At 38.4% G+C, this 17,645-nt stretch overlaps 1 protein-coding gene across 5 annotated transcripts in view; it reads right to left on the bottom strand.

The window, feature by feature from the left end:
• Nucleotides 1–17,645, bottom strand: part of ORC3 (origin recognition complex subunit 3) — a 52,259-nt gene that overhangs the window by 14,031 nt on the left and 20,583 nt on the right. For 3 of the 5 annotated variants that reach the window (XM_055810328.1, XM_055810327.1, XM_055810326.1), the window contains exons 12-18: nucleotides 16,276–16,392; nucleotides 14,925–15,004; nucleotides 10,596–10,729; nucleotides 8,355–8,437; nucleotides 7,784–7,881; nucleotides 6,752–6,893; nucleotides 2,940–3,056 (exon numbers count right to left, since the gene is read on the bottom strand). In XM_055810328.1, coding sequence (XP_055666303.1) covers nucleotides 2,940–3,056; nucleotides 6,752–6,893; nucleotides 7,784–7,881; nucleotides 8,355–8,437; nucleotides 10,596–10,729; nucleotides 14,925–15,004; nucleotides 16,276–16,392 — 771 coding nt within the window. Of the gene's footprint in view, nucleotides 1–762; nucleotides 904–1,722; nucleotides 1,803–2,939; nucleotides 3,057–6,751; nucleotides 6,894–7,783; nucleotides 7,882–8,354; nucleotides 8,438–10,595; nucleotides 10,730–14,924; nucleotides 15,005–16,275; nucleotides 16,393–17,645 lie in introns of those variants that run through there. The other 2 variants (XM_055810324.1, XM_055810325.1) reach the window with 2 other exon arrangements.

Below are 17,645 nucleotides of genomic sequence, written 5' to 3'. Positions count from 1 at the left end.
TGGTGTACAGTACAAATCCTCAGCAAAAAGAAAAAAGCTACTGTGTGTACTTTAGGTGTGGGTTTTACTACCTTTCTCCAGCATGAGTGAGTGCCATGTTCACATTTAGTCTGTGCTGACACAAATCTCCCTGACAGCAAGAGTCAGCAAGTACTAATCAACTTCACTAGAAAAATACAAGGATTTAAACAGTTTGCTTTTGCTGTTCTCAAAGAGCAAAGATTCTAACTTGAAAATTATCCCGTTCCTTTCTCCTCCTCAAGGAGTTCTCAGAGTTACAACCAGTTTGGGTTTGAAACATACGCAGCAGAGGCTGAACATGGAAGCTTGTTGTCTTTTTTAGCATACTGGTTTTATTTATTTTTAAATCTGTAGCTCAAGGATGTGGAAGGCATTTTATAATGATGACTCAAACCCTATCAGCTTATAAGCAAGTTAATAATACTGCTTCATCACTCCTGTAGCTTACACAGCCTCTGTTGTTGTCCTTTTGGCTTGCTAGCCTGAATTCTATCAGTACAGTGTTAAATATCACACATAAAAGATGACTAAAACTGGCACAACATTACAGTATTTGGAACATGAGCATTAACAGAGCAGTACATTACACAGGGAGGATGCGTATTAAAAACCAACACTGCTATTCAAGCCTATCCAGGCACTCGGAATGTATTTCACAACATTCAGTCATCGTTGACTTTGACTCGGTGTGCAAAGTTAGCCACAACTAGTTTAGTGGGAACACAGCCACTGCACAATGTTAGAAAGAACAGGTTTATTAAGGCCCAAGTGGCACATTAACAGCCTCCCCATGTCAACCTTGCCACGTGGTCAGTTTTCTGCTTGCTAGGCTTGATGAAACCTAAGAATATCAGTTCAGAAACAGCTTGAATAAAACGAGCACTGAACATTTCAGTAAAGGAAATTGAGTACACTTTTTATTGCGCATACTGATGGAGACACCGATCTCTCCAGGAGGGGAAGACTTCTAAGTTATGATAAGCACAGATTACACAAAATGTCCTATTGCACACTGAAGTCGTTGGAAATAAGGGCAGAGCATGATTTGCCTACAGAAGCAGAAACCTTCAGTCAAACCCGTATTTCTTTTGCTACACACAAACAATGTGCCAATGAAGGATGCGCTCCTTTTTCCACTGCCAAGAGAAGCTGAAAACCTACAAAGATGCTTATACTAAAGGAAAGATATTAAAGCATATACTCTTCCTGTAGTTAAAGCCTCCTTTTGTACCACCATTCATCTTTTCTCTATGGCAGCACTGCTGTTTGTAGCCATGAGTTTTGGTTTCAGTGCTCATCCTTTAAATATCTACTGTCCCTACTTCTCCATCTGCTCTCTAGGTCACAGCTATCCTCTCATCTGTTCCCCAGTAATGCTCTCCCCCAATACAGCAGCTGTACCAACTCTCAAATGATTTAACCAAGCAGAATAATTTCAGCTTGTTATACAGCCTGTTGGTTCCATTTCAGACCCAAACAGCTCTTATGGAGAAAAGCTGCTGTCACCTCACCAGCCCCAGCCCCACTGCTTTAGCTGATCTATTTCTGTGATATTGTCAGTACATTAAAGCTGTCTATAGACTAGTCATCTTGTTTTTCTGGAATTAGGTATCAGCGCATGAAGCTGTACTTTAAAAGTCCTGGTTCATTAATCCTGTAAGCATTTGAATGTCAAACTTTAAGAGGAATGAGAAAGGATACTAGATAATATGGTCCACCTGGTCTGAGGAAGCTGTATCTGCCTTTGGTCCCTCAACTGCCATCACCACAGTTGAGAAAGCCTAGAAAGGGAAAAGCAGCCCAGATTTAACAAATTTCATAGACACCCAGCTGCATATAAAATAATGAGCTGTGAGCTGATGACTATCACTTGGGAGGAATGAGATCTTGTAATGATCTGGACATCCATGAGAATGTCAGTTCATCGGCAATCAAAAGAGCGAGCAAGGTCACATACTACCACGGCAGTAATCCAGGATGAAAGACATCACTATGAACTTGTGGGCCTGCATTTTAAATCCCAATACAGTTCTGATCCCTGACCCATTCTCAGAAAAAACACAGAACTGAAAAACATTCTCAAAGTGAGACTGCTTAAACGTTCCAGAAAAAAAGGAGGAGGTAAGCTGGCTTTCAAGAAATCCATAAAATTGAGGGACAGCAAGAGGCAGGGTAGGAATCTTCTGTCCACGCTCATTTCCAATACAGAAACAAGCCAAGAGCAAACAGAACAAGTCAATGGAGCAGCCTCTGCGCTGCATGTAGTGAAGCTACAGAATTTCTTGCCAGAGGATGCTGTGGTTGCTAGGAGTTATACTGGTAATGTAATCCAGGTAGGTTTACAAAATACAGAGGAGCCATTCCAGTTTAAAAAACTTCAGGACTAGAACGTGATTGTTCGGTAGGGAGTATTTGGAGACTGTATCATTATTAATACAAGTTCTGCTTTTGGTCACAGTATGAAACAGGGTACCAAGCTAAAGGACCTCTGCTCTTCCCTAGCACAAGCATTCTCTCCCGAAGCCCCACACTTGCCAAGCAGCAGCACTTGCTTGTTTCCTTAAGAGTGTCACAGAATACCTAAAGACAAAGCTTGGGGGGGGGGGGGGGGGGGGGGCGCGGGGGAGGGGAGGTAACTTTGTGAAGCGTAGAATCTGATCTGTGCCAAGCATAAAACAAAAGCAGATGCGAAAGATTTTCATCACAGAGGAATAATGCTGGAAAGAAATGATTCACAGTAGTCAGAGGAAGACTCTGGGATGGTAATTGGAGTTACCTTGCGTTCTCACACAGGAAGGACTGAGGTATGCAGCGATTTAAGCTGTCAAAAGGGGCACTAAAGAAAAGCAGACACACAGCAAAAAGATAAAATCAGAATACTGAAAGCAGGTAAAGGCACTGTTTGCATTGTCACATACCTCTAACCAATCAACGAGATTAATCAATCTGCCACACTCCAAATGAAGCTTATATGCTACGCATATGTCAGGGGCTTTATTAGAAATGCTTCCTCCATCACTTTTCAAAGCTTGATTCTGATGAAAAAAAAACCAAACACCAAAGGTTTTTAATCTTCAACAGTTTTAAGGGCTAGATAAAACATTCTCTCAGGAAGTTCACATGGTAGGTATTGTAACCAAATGTTTACTGTTTGTGTGTAATGCAAGTTGACAGTACAAAGAAAAAAAAACCCAGAAAAGTAAGAAAACATACCATTAAAAAACCCCAACAAAAAAACCACCCAGCTACTTCACACCTGATGTTCCTTCTAAAACTTTGTGTACTTACGCAGTCTCTAATGAGTGATTATCTGATTAGGCTTCCCCCCAGTTCTTTTGCTAGTTCTATTTACATATCAGAGAGAAATTATCTGGATTCAAGAAAAGAAACTGGTCCCGATTTGCCTCAGACTGCACTAGGTAGAAAAGTGTCCAGTCCCCTGCCACCTCCATGAAAGGAAAGAGGAAGTCTCAGTATCTATTCAGATGTACTAAGAAGCAAAATTGCTTCTCTCATCTCAGTTTTATCTTTGAAATAATCATTTCTCTCTGGCTTGACACTCAGCACCTATGAAGGCAAAAGTCTGATTTCTCAAACTATTCTGTCAGGAAATTCAGTTCATCAGCACTGAACCATTTACTTGAGAAGTAAAAAAGCCACTTGAGCCAGAAGCAAAAGTCTCTGTAGAGCTGCAGAAATTTACAACATTTTGTATCAGTTCATGATTTTTTTTTCTGTTTTCAGTTTTCTGCACTCCAAGAACCAGGTCTTTTAACATGAAAACAGCCACTGATTGATCATTTCAGGTCACGGGAACTTTTGCTAAAAATGCTTTTGTATGCTAGTAAAATACACAAGTTACTTTTGGAAAGCCTATAAAGTCCTAGCAAGGTTACCTTCATAAATAAATGCTTTTAAAGATAGGAAAGAAGGTTGGGCAAATAATTTTGCTCAAGAATCTCCAGCTTACCTTTCATGGACCTCCATCCCTGTAATTTGTGAGACTCAGATTCAGTCTGGACAGCAGCACTTATGAGACATTTCACAATTTCCAGAAAGCCTAACAATTTTCAAGTGTGTTTATTCTGTACATGGAACACACAAGCTGCAGACATTAGGTTCAGTCCAGATGGTGTCCAGAAACGGCTAAATGTTACAATCCAGACATTAATTTACCAGACTATAACTCAGGAGCATACCACAATGGTTTCAAACACTACAGTGTTACTAACCAGCATAGGTGAAGTTACACCTTCTGGCTGATCGACTGGCTCACCACTGCCCAGAGGGATAACCCTACAGCTTTCTCTTTTCCCTTCTGCTACTTCATCTAACTATGGCTTCCTACCTCTCACCCATGTGCCAACTCTGGCATTGCTGGATACTCTGCATTGATTTCCTAACTGTAAGGCCAGAAGAATAACCACAGCCAAGAGGGGATGCAACTTCTAGAGCAACTGCACTCTCCTGGAACAGGTTCACCTCTAGAAATGAAGAGCTGGACCACACACAAGCGCCGAGAATGGGTCAAGAAAGATATTACTGACTGGCACTGCAGGGTCTCTGCCAGCATCTGAAGGAATTCAGTCTCACTTGTGATAACTAGGCCACCAAGTCTTTACAGCAGAGTGGGAGGGAGCTGCAGCTGCGTGCAGAGAAACCTCAGTTTCCTGAGGCGGCAGCACACGTGCTGTCCGCAAGAGGAAATAACTAGGCTGACTAGCAGGAAGCTGCCCTAGAACGAGCAGCCAGTTGTGAAACCACCTGTACAGCACTGAGGTGCTGTTTCAGAAAGGGAGGAGTATGGGAGCGGGAACCACCCAGAACACTGTGGATGGGGTTTCTCTGGCTTGACCCTGCCCCAGAGGCCAGACTCATACCTTGCTCTAGAATCAATGTTGCTATCTTTCCCAAGGACCAAACGCTACTATCCCCTTTCCCTGATACAGGAGCTCAATTGCAGCTCAAGGGGTTTTGTTTCTGAGCAATCAAAGTATCTTCATGGGTAACAGGGCTCATTCCTTAGGATCTACATGAAAACCCACCCTTCTTACCTAAGGTCAAGAACAAAACTTGCATGACTCTCTAAACCCCAGGAAGATCCAAGTTCAGATTTCCTTGTGCTGACACAATAGTAAGCAGTGCCTTGCTGGTATTCAAAGTTACAACTTGTTGAATTTTCAAGGGATCAGTGAAAATAGAACTACACTTTTTTTTTGTGGACTTTTTTCCCCCCAGGACATATAATCCTTGGTTCACATTTTGCTAAATAAATAACAGGACTGGATTCTGTAAGAAATGCATCACGTATCATTTGCTGGAACTCCACTGAAGCAGATCCTGTTCTAGCCTTCTGGAAGGAACAGCTCTAGAGAACTTTGCTCTGGTCATGGCCCAGGAAAGTACAAGCCATGCAGAAGTCATGGACACAATCAAGAAAGAAATATCTCTTAGACTCACACAGATTAGAATGCTAAGCAAGGTACCCAGCCAGCACTGAGTTAAGAAACTACTGTTGTTAGAAACTATGCCAAACCTTCACAATCTACTTAGAAAACATCGGCAATATGTTAAAAGTATCTCAAAGACCAAAGTACAGGATGACAGAGGGCTCTAAATCCTGTCAACTCATCAAAAGAATACTTATTAAACAAATCAGTAGGTAGATTTTGCTAGCTCTGCATTTTTACAGGTTTTCTAAAAACATAAATTACTGATGTTCATATTAGGTCTCTTTAATGGTAACCCACTTGCTAACTACTGTTTTTACAAATAAGCTCTTAAAGTGGTTTTAGAAGTAACTCCTGCACACAGCAAAACTGACAACCCTCATTCAAGTACAAGCACAGTGCCAACAAGCCCAATACAACTGCGATGTGGATTTCAAAGACTGATCATTATCAGGCATGATTTCTGATAAGTGCTGGTTTTGACTCAAGTAACATATAATCACTCAGACACAGCTACACCCAATGTTTTCTTAAAAACTGTATTCACATTTTTAAGGGAAATGTTAGTCCATGAGTGTAACTCCAAGTAGCATCTATAATCAAGACAAAATAAAGAAATGTATGTTCACGTGTTCTTTCTTCTGGTCATGCTGTCCATTTGATTTATGAAAGAAGTGGAAAAGGGGCTGGGTTAACCAACAGAATCAATGACAATCCTTTTTTTTGACTTGGAAAAGACAGGATGTCAATACACAATACCGATAATAAAATAAATGTAAAAAGAAAAACAAAGGACTTCTTTAAATATGCTGTATTTAAGCTATTGTTAATGTCATCACTCTACCTGAACAGAGCCTTCACTTTATACAGCAAATACAGTGAGGATTAGGCACCAGCCCTGTAAAGAAAGTGTCTGGAAAGAGCCACAGAAACTGTGTTTTTCCCCATGGACAGTCATCCCATTTGTAACGGAGGACACAATGATTTTTCTGCTACATCTACAGGAGAAAGTAAAGATCGTGACTAAAACAGGCTCTCGAAAAGGGATTCCCTATCTAGAATTCTTTCCGTAATTAGCCTCTTCCTTTCAGCCAGACAGCTTCCCTAGCTCTTTGCAAAGTCCCCGGGTTGCTTATCAACACTTAACTTGTTGGTCCTCTGCAAAACAACTGTATGCGTGCCAAGCTTCATGAAACAGCAAAACTAAGCTTTACACATCATCCTTATGTGTAGCCTCCAGAAACTACTCCAGCACCACAAACAACTTGCTTGTTTCTTACCTTCAGGTAGCAGTACGGGTTATTTAAGGCTGTATGAAGTGCAGTCCTTGGGGCAGCATTCAAGTGCCCACGGAGAACACTGGCTGTGTTGAAATACACTACCTCATACAGAGTCTTGTGGTCTGCAGGAACAAGGTAATTTCTGAAAAAAAACACAACATGAGGTATGGGGGAAGGAGGGGAGATACAAGCTTTATCTTAAGGGAAAAAACAGAAATCTACTGCAGTCAAAGACTACAAGGAGGTATATTTCCCAACCAGTCCTGACAAATCTCTGAAAAAATCAGCAGTGCTGAAACCAACTTTTTAAACAGGGAAGTCAGTTATTATCACCTTGACGCCTAATGGATTTAATGTAGATTTAGCTGGGCCAAGACAACTTCAAAAATAAGGGCAGCAGCTGAAATGCTAACACCAGTCACGTACTCCACAGATCTTGCTTATCCACCTCAAGGTCTCGTGACGGGTCTCTGCTCATATTTGTCTTCATATTTGAAGCTTTTCTCTTGGCACAGTCATATTTTTGTTAACTTCTCTGCCTCCCCCTACCTCCAAGGCTCTATAATTAACAAGTACCTTCATCTCTTCCCCGCTTCAAGCCTTTCACGTTTTCTGCTAGAGCTGCCTACAAAATCCTATCTGCTATGCCTTGGCTCACCAAAACAGTTAACAAAATGCACAGGATATCACACTTGACATCTATACAGTTTCATAAGTAGAACAGATCAGCAAAGATTAGGGTAAAAACTCTTTATTTTGCCACATATACCCAGTCTTCCCTCAGCTTTTCCTGTAGCCAAAATAAGTTAGTCAATTCATATGCCAATTACTTCTACTAATCTATGGAAAAGAGATTTTATTTTTTAAATTATTTTTAGAGCCCTCATCAAAGAAGGAATAGGAAGGAAAAAAAAAGTGTACTTCATACCACAGGGACCAAGACACAACTTCAACAAGATTAACACGTTAGCAAAATTTCTGTTGCAACTTACGGTGTAAACTAATGCAGGAATATAAAACAGGAAAGCTCACCTTACAAGACTGTCTATATAGTCAACAACTTCAAAACGAAGCATTTCAAACTTTGTCAGTTTCTTAGACCGCCTTGATTCCTTCAACTCCAACAAAGTCTTTAAAAAAAAGTGGTGCATAAAACTACATGGGAGGTAGTTACTCTCTGGAGAACACAATCTATATGTTTAACATGTATAATTAATTTTTGCTGGCATGTATTCACTGATGATGTTTGAAAGTTTGACCGTGCAGTTATTTTTATTTAGGCCAGTGTATTCAGCTCTCAAACTGGTAGGAGTTTGGGAAATTCCCAAGAAATATGTTTTAGGCAGAATGTGTAATTTACAAGTTAAATAAGAAGAAAACCTCTAATTTGCATTTAAAAATTTTAGTTTATGGTAGATATTTTCTATGTGTCAGGTGGGCCTGACATACATAGTTGGTACTTATTTCATTCACATTTAAGAAAAGTTACTTATACACAACCTTTACTCAGAGCTCCAGCAAGCTGGGAAGAACCAACCATGGACAATTACATCTTAAAAGATTCAGTTCAGGAACTAGTCAGTAAAGCCTACACAGGCCTAACCTTCTGAAGATGGTAAAGGTCCGTCTTCTTCTGAAGCTCCTTTTCTGATGATACAGACACATCTTCTTCGAAAGCTTCTGCTACTAGAACAAAACTAGTGTTTGGTATGTGGAGTAAACTCTTCCTGACTACCTATATAAACCCCCTAACCCAAGCAAACTTGTTCAACACAAAGTGTTCAGTTACTTATTCACATACATGCAAACACCGACAGCTTTTGACACGCTTGCACCTTGCAAAAGATTGTTAACAAAGGTGTCTGCAGTGCAGCTTAACCAACGGTAATTAAGTAAACAAAACAATTCAGCCCTGAGCAAAGATTCAGCACAAGCCTTGCAAATCACCTGAATTCTGCTTATGTCATCCTAGGTCATCTTCTCAACATTTGTAAATTGGACAGATCAGTACTACATAATACTCATGCTACAGGAGTGTTCAGAAAGTTACACGTTGCCTATTTTTTTTTCTCATATAAAAAAAAATACTAAGAAAGAAACGAATACTCCCTACTTAATCCAGAAACTGCAATCACAGCAGCAAACCAAAAGCATGGTAAAGTATTTCATTATCCAGTTTTATTCTCATCTTAATTTTCCACAATTTTTTTTCATAGCCATTTAGTTTGTTGATCAATTGCACCAGTAATTAGTAATTTTTAAGTTAAAGCAAAGCAGCAAAGCCTCCCAAAGCACTATCAGTGCCAGGATAAGTGATAATCAAAATCAAAACAGAAGGTAACTAGACTTCTTGCCTTACTTATGAAGATGGTAATAAGAGGAGATTCCACCTACAGATCACAGGTAAAGCACCTATCAGCAGTAACAATCATGATACACAAAAGTTTTTTGGTGACCTACATAGAATGAGTTGGTCTTTTCCAGTGCCATGGAGACATCTGTATTTTTGTTGAAAGCTTCAAAACAGAGAGAACTTCCTCTCTCCACTATTAGCTGATGTATTTTGAGCTATTTTTTATTAAACCCTTCAGCTCAAAATAGACAGAACCATAAGGGTATTTTATTCCTCAAGTTTAATGGTTTTATTTTTTCCAGTTCATTAGACATTCGGGAAGACGAACTTTTTTGTTGTTAAGAGGAAAAAAAAAAACCAAACCAGGGTAAAAAATGTGGGGCTATCCTTTCACTCTAAGGGCTCTGTGGGAGATGCAGGTACATAACATTTTTGGCAGACTTCTGAAAACTCCTGCTAAAGATGAACACAATCACAGAAACTTATGGGAAGAAATCACCTAAATTTGCAACCTATTAATGTAAAATTTATCTTAACTTTCCCTTCTCACTTTTTCATTGTAGCTTAAATCCAATTTGAAAACAGACCAAGATCATTCATGGGTTCATTAGACTTTCTCTGCTTTAAAAACATCTTCACATCATAAGTGAAAATAAATAATGCCTTTTTTGTTTTGCAGTTCTGCATGTTCCTGAATGCACAGAGTTGTTGTTTTTTATTTATTTCTTCTCTCTGCGTAAAAATCCAACTGCTTAAAAGCCTTTTGCTTCATTTTTTTTTTTTCCCAAACTAGATGAACCTTCAGGTTTTCCATCGTAGTTCAGATTCTTCAGCGCTGCTACCTTCAGTGACATTTACAGCTTTTTCTAAGTGATCACCTACTCCTATTCCAGAATAAGGAATACCAAGAGTTTCTGTTAACCTGAAAGATGGAAGGCTGCTACTCACTTGCCTTACTAAACTTTCAAGTAAGTCTTCTACCATGAACAATCAATATATGGGCCTGAGAAGTTACAGCATGTCAGCAGAGCCCTGACAACTGGTGCCTGGTGTCCTAGCTCTTACACAAATTTAACTGAATGTGCAGGTGAAATAACTTTATATACATTTGGATTAAATACCATGTTATAAGGAAGTCTGCTACTATTTTTATTTCAATATCTGCTTTTATTTGTTACATGTTTTTAATGATTGCAACATCTGGTAAACTGCTCAAAATATATGTATGACAGATCTAGTAAGCAATGTTTGCTGCTCTGTCCAATTTCTTATCTTACATCACTCTTCCGTACTATAAAAAGCATGAACCACATACCAATAAAGAATATAAACATTTCCTAATTCTGTGCATGTATTTAAAAAAAGAATCCTGAAAAGTCTGATTGTTTGATACAATGACAGGATATCACCGGGGAAAATTATACCCATTGGTCAGATTATAGAACAGCTTTCACATAATCTGCAACGGAATGTATGATGGTACACACCCACCTTCTAGTTCCTGAAACTGGGTCAAGAACTCCTTCAACTTCTCCACTGTCTTATCAAACTCCTTTCCAGAAGATGACACAAAAATTTCCACACATTGTTGAAGCATGGTTACCAAATCAGACTTATTCAACATCCTAAAAGACAATTGTTGGCTGAAGTTGAAATGCAGAATGAAGAAACAGCTTTCAACATTCTTAGTTGAAAAAAGTTGAATACTAATTTTAAAAACTTCTTTTAAAAGAGAAAACCTCCAAGATTTCAAGCATTCAATCCTGCAGTAAAGTCAAATCTTTCCCTTGCTGTCATTTACAGAAAGAAATAAATTAATTTGGATAGATGTCCTTCACATTTACCTGCAGAAGTGATAATGAAAGTTTTTCTGATATTCTACTCAAACACACCTGCTGGATAGAGTTACAATTTTTTAACCTGTGAGTCATTAAAAATAGCAAAAACCCCCTATAGTAGTGTTCATAACTCATTCCCAAGAATGGTAAATGAAACGGTAAAAAAAATATCATATTAGTATGTATTCACACACCCACAAAATCTATTACTCTCTATGATTCAGAATGATTCTCAAAACAAGATCTGAATTGCTGGTTTTTGTATTTAATTGCTATAAACCTAACCACCACTAGAATCCCAGAATAATTTAGGCTGGAAGGGACCTCTTGAGATCATCTAGCCCAACATCCAGTCTAGCATTTACTTACTTTTAATTATATATTAGGGCATTTTATAAATGTCACCAAGCACCGCTCAAAATCTTTATTATAAAGATATCAAAGCAAGTTCTTGCAAATATCCATACATGAAATCCAGAATTACAGTCAATGCATCAAGCCAATATCATTACACATGCATGTAACTTTTTTCATGCAGTGCGAGAGGTTCCCATTGCTAAACACTCTGGTTCTGAACAATCACAGATTTGTAATAACCATGTTACTAGAATCCCCACCCCGCCTATTCTTGGCGTTTTGCTTTGTCTTCTACAAAAAAAAAAAAAAAGAAAAGAAAAAAAAAAGGTGCAAATACAAAAATACAAAGCAAAAGTGCTAATGGTTTAAGGATTTTAGAAGACACAAAAAACACAGCCAAAAAGAAAAGGGAACATGACAAAAGAATCAAATGATAACGATCAGTGTGTCAGGCACAGTGTCTCCCTATCAGTACCTAAACACTGATTAATAAGAGATTCAAGGAGGAATTTAAAAGAGGCTGGGAAAGCTTTACGGATGTCTGGAGGGGCAATTGCAATTCGAGCTCTGGTTTCCAACTGGCAGTTGACATTAAATCACAGAATTACAGAATCGTTTAGGTTGGAAAAGACCTTTAAGATCATCAAGTCCAATGCTTGTAAAGGCTAGAATTTGAAACTTTGGTTTATCTGACTCAGGGTTATAGATTTTTTCCAAGTCAGGTGTTGCCTCGAGATACACTTATTTTGTACAGAAAAGCATCAGGAGTTAACAGAAATGGTGACCTAGACCACACAGAAGGGTAGAAAACATTTTGAAACTGTCTTACAGAATATAATGCGTAAACAAGATAGCCTTTTTGCAGGCCAGACAAAACACTGCAATAATGAAACACCTAAGATGGAGAGAGGATAACCAGGTCTGGAGATCTGTGAATGTGAAAGAACAAGTTTATTTTAATAATATTATTCAAAAAGAAACTGCAAGTTCTAGAAAAATTTATTTAGGAAAACAATAAGATTACAGGGTCCAAAGAACAGCCCAGAGGATGGTTATCACATGTCAGGAAACAGTAAAGGATCCTTTTCAACCTTTTGGTCTTGAGATTACTACAAGGTATGCCAGGTATCAAAGAGTGGGGTTAAGATTTTAATTTGGTTAAAAGAAAGGTTTACAGCAGAAAGCAAGCTCTCAGATCATCCAAAAACCAGTAAATAAATCTGTCTGTCTCTGATTATTCAGAGACAAGTTATGAAAGAGAAGGAAGGACGCCAGGATGAAGTCCATAAAAAAACTTCTGAATGCTCTTCAGAATCCTTCTGAAAGTGGGGAACATCTGAAGAAGTGATAACAGTCATTGGTCAACAACAAAATGACAAGTCAGGGAAGAGCCGGACTGACAAGCAGTATGTGACAAATGGCATCAGTGATTAGCAGACAAAACCATAGTACAGTATTTAGACAGAAGACAATAGGCCAGACAGTTCTCAGAGATTTGCCCAGTAAAAGCTTGACCAGATATCCCAGCCAGTTAGCTCCCCATAACCAAGTGATACACTCTCCAACATCTCTTAATCTTATCTGTCTTCTGATTGAATTAGTCCAATATGAACTAAAGCTCACATACTCTCCCTGTCTCCCCAAGATATTTTTTTGGACTTTAGACAACTAGATTAACGTAGAATAACTATTGTCTAGATTACTAAAGTTAAATCATCTGAAACACCACCTTTGGCAAGCGCACTTTTAGCAGAAAGGATAAAAGCCAGTCCAAGCAAAGGCTGAACCAGAGAAACAACCAAGCAACCACAAAAGGAACTTAATGCAACAACTGACACCCCCCCCCATTCAAACATAATTCATGAAAGGCAAAAGAGAGACTTTTTTAGAAATCGAGAAAACCTGATCAAAAGCTTTTCTACTTTTCACTTTCTAAATACAACGAAAAAAAAGATGGACTCCAGAAAAACACTGAAAAGAAGGATAAGGGATGGGAAAGCGTGAACTTAAGGATATACAATGGTGATGTGGCCCCTGGGAAGGCAGAGATATTAAGGAATGGTGAGTAACTTCCACATCTCAGCAAAGGGGGAAAAAACCAGAAGATTGTGAGTAGAAGGGGAAAGATCACATTTTATCATTTTCTTCTAAAAGACAGCAGCAAGATTCTATGCAGAAAAAGCAGAGACAAGAGGAAGTATGTGTAAAATGGAAAAGAGAGTTAAAGCTAAAAACTGAAAAAATAATCATCACAGCTAGAATCCCAAGTATCTGAAGGAATAGTGTTGAAGGACTTTTGTTAGAAAAAAATGACAGAATTCTTGGATGGAAAAAAAAAAAACTAGCTATGAAAGTAACGACTATGATCACTGTATTTCTATCAGAAGGTCCTAGAGTGGGAACCAGGACCAGAGGAAAAAGAGGAGGGAGATAAACAGATAAAAATAACAGGGGAGCAAGCAATAATCTGATGGCAGCATCAATTTTGAGATAGAAGAAGAGGCAGATGAATACAGAGTGGAAGAAAGACAATTAAACATTGGAGGAGAAAAAGTAGAGAAAAAAATGGTCAAAGTTATTAGAAATTAAAGAATAGACAGTATAGGGAAGCAAAAGGACGCATTTGTGGGCAAGGGTTGGTATGTGATTGAGTGCTGTCAAGATTCAGAAGTCAGAGAAGGATTAAGGAAAGACTAGAAATGACAAATCAAGCACGTAATCCTTTCAAAGGGACGAGGGTAAAGAACATAGCGCAGTGGCGATGCATAAGAGCCACTCAGTGTGGCAAAGATACAGCTTGAAGAGTATGTCTCCTTGTGTATATGAGCCTAGGTTATCCTCCACCTACCACTATCATGTTTTTTCTACACAATTTTACTGTCACACGTATCAAACCTCACAACCTCATAGACTCCTGAAGAGGCGGTTACAGTAACAGGGTTGCATCAGCTCCTTGTGTGGCAGAACCAAGGTATTATCTGAATGAATGCAGCTATCAGGAAACAGCCACCTGCCATGACAAAGTGCGTTTAAAAATCTGTAGCTGCAACACTGCAATTAAAACCGTTGTCTGTTAAGAAAATTGCTTTAGATGACTTTTCCATTTAAAACACTGACAGACAACGCCAAGTGTAGGCTCTCCTAAAGTCCTAAGCTCACAGTAACACAAAAAATAAACTCAGTCCCTGTACAAACTGTTAAGACAAAGGAGACAGGGGGAAAGTGGTAAAATAAAAAACCAAGAAAGGCCTCAGCTACTCATTTGGAACAGATTCTAATTTCCACAACAGATTAAAATTTAGGCCAACTAAAACTAATAATTTGGTTGATAATATCTAACACAATCATAGTTTAAAAGACAAAATCCAACTGATGTTCTCATTCACACACAGTAATCTCAGTGCTTTCAGCACAATTACTCAGGGCATAAGAGATATTAGAACCTGGTTGAGTTTCATGGAAAACAGAAGAAAGACAAAATGAAAAGAGCAGTCATTTACACTTGCAAATAACCCCACAACTAGCTGTCAACAGGTAATATCCTCAGCTTTAAGTTCCAGAATAACTGATGACTGATATTCTCCATGTATACAGTGGTATTAAAACAAAATGGAAAAAAAGTTACCTTGCTAGCTGAAGAGATGACTCATACTCCTCTGTCTCCCACACTTGGTTTTCCAAACATGCACAATGCAGCTCCCTGATCTGTTACACAGAAGGCGAAGAAAGGATAAAGTGTTTTACAAAGTCATGCAGAACTCTTACAACAAGCTTTTCAAAGTTACATGTGAAACAGAACAAGGTCTTAAAAAAAATATAAAAAATTAGTCAGTATGAGTTTGGTACAATGCTCTCGGTGGTGCTCTGTTTGTGAACTCTGAATAATTAGAAAAGATAAGGTGGGCACCTGAAGGAGATAAGGAGACCATCAAGTCAGGAAATCGTTAAACAAAGAAAATTGAAACGTCTATTCCACCTAGATCCCACCTATTGTGAATGGAATGATTGGGTGTCAAAATCAAATGAATATGTATGTTAAGATGTTGTGTAACCTCTCACAAAAACTGTATAAAATACCCAACTTTTCACTGAAAACTTTGGAGCTAGTTTGCCTAGTGCGAATCAGCTAGCTCCCCAGCGTTGCATGAAATAAATACCTTTGCTGCTTAAAGACAAAATTCGTCTCTGAGCAGTTACTCTGTGCTGTTTTGGCATCACATGTAATTCCTTTGGAGCTTGTTTTCCACAGATGCAGAATGATTGCAAAAGAAACAGCATTAGAACTAAACTAGTGTTGCTGGAGTCTGCATGTTGCTCTGCACCCGCTTTCAAACAACTAACACGCAGATGAAGGTAACTGCAGAGAACAGAGAGTAACTCCAGTCAAATGCCCCAGCTAAAACATCTTTTCATTCTCAAATACTGGGGCAGTTCATGCTGGTTCTGTAGTTAGTGATAAATTATTTAACATTGTGGAATACATTGAGAACTGACAGACAAGAGGACATGCACAGAATAGATTGCTCTTCTAGTGAAAGGAGAAATTGCTTAGCATGAGAAAGTGGATTTAATGACTTTAGAGCAACATGGCTACTACAAACAACTATCACTGTTCCCTTACTACCATTTTATTCTGCACAGACAGCTGTTAAAACTCAGCCTCTTCACCTGAATTTGCCTAGCACGCTAACAGGTGGCAAAAGAGTATACACTGCCTGCAATACATATAGATAATCCCAGACATGGGAAAGTCAACGTGTGGATTCTTTTGCTATTCTGTGCATCTGCCCCTTCCTGGAAACTCCTTCCTGTTGACTGACAAAGTATCATCCACGACACTAAAGAAACCACATACTGTTGCCCTCTGCCCATAGCAAGAAAGCATCTTTTTCCATTTTAAGAAGCAGGGGGCAAAGCAGCAGAATAATAAACAAAACCCCCTCATGTTTCACTGAAATGGAATAACTGTACATCACCTGCTTGCCCAAAGGATACTTTGGAAGTGAAGACGTGAAAACATGAAGACATCTCAGAACTGAAACATAATTTTCATGGTAAAGTTGCAAGTCCTCCAGCAACTTCTGCGTTACTTCCTGCAGTGACAGAATAATTGTTTTGTAAGTCGTTCTGACTTCCATTTATTTAAAGCTCTCATAAAGTACTTACAATTACTCTGAAGTTTTGACATTGTGTTGTGTGCTATGTTAAATCACCAGTATTAAATTAAAATTAAGACCACTGTGCGAAAAACCTTTATTTCAACAGTTCACTGCAATCACATTGCATATCATTAACTTCTGTTTTCTTACTTCATCTCACTGGAGATTTGTTATTAACATTATTATTTTACCATTTTCAACTATACTTTGACATGTCATCTCACAAAACCAAGACTATACACTGTACCTTTAATAGGCAATGAGAAATTATATAGCTACTTTTACTCAAATCCTCATTATTTGCATTTTTGTTTTACAAATGCATTTAAGAATTTATTTCTTATATTGTGGGTGGCTACTGTTTCTATTCTTTAGGTACGCATAAAAAGACTAGTTCACAGAAAAGAAATACGCAGTTACTGCTCCTATGTGCTTTGACTTGTTTATTCATAGATTGAGAGCTGCAGAAAAAAAAAAAATTATGTATTAGGAAAAAATTAACTGCTGCTACTGAATTTACTGGATGGCATCTCATTATCACCAGCCTCCCATGGAAGCATATGTAACAATTCTGGAAAATGGCACTCAAAATTTCTGGTAGCTGTATTAAAGCACTTTGGGCTGACTACTTTTAAGTTTGTGAATCACATTTTCACTCAACTGTTTTTAGTCAGACAAAGAGGAAAGAAACCCACAGGATCTTCTATGTATTTTACTGCCACTCTGCTCAACTCTGAGCAAACTATTCCAAATGGAAAGAGAAAAATAAAACAAGCCACTGAAGTTCTCTAAAGTTAAACTGAAACAAAGGACATCAAAGATTTTTTAAAAAGGAAAACCTTAACTGCAGGAAATATAAGGAAGTACTGAACATGGAAATTTAAGTATCACAATGCAAAGACTGAAAGTAACAAAGACACTTAGTGCTGCAGAGAGCTATCTGATGTTAAAGTTCAACATAATTAAAAACATTAAAGACATTTGTCCCCGTAATGGAAGGGTCACTAATGTAACAATTGTTTAAATTACTTCCAAGACCTTAGGGTGGACACTCGTAAGTTTGTATCTTAATTCTAACCAGGATCATTAAAAAAAACCAACTGTCCCCACCACAAAAAAAGCTGAGAAGAAAACAAGATCTCTTTAATGCTGCTACTACATCGATCTTGTTCCTCTAAACCCAAAGC

The sequence above is a fragment of the Falco peregrinus genome, chromosome 7 (assembly GCF_023634155.1).
Source record: "Falco peregrinus isolate bFalPer1 chromosome 7, bFalPer1.pri, whole genome shotgun sequence".
Taxonomy (NCBI): Eukaryota; Metazoa; Chordata; class Aves; order Falconiformes; family Falconidae; genus Falco; species Falco peregrinus.
The sequence above is the reverse complement of the archived record's forward strand: the minus strand, read 5'-3'. Positions and strand labels throughout refer to the sequence as shown.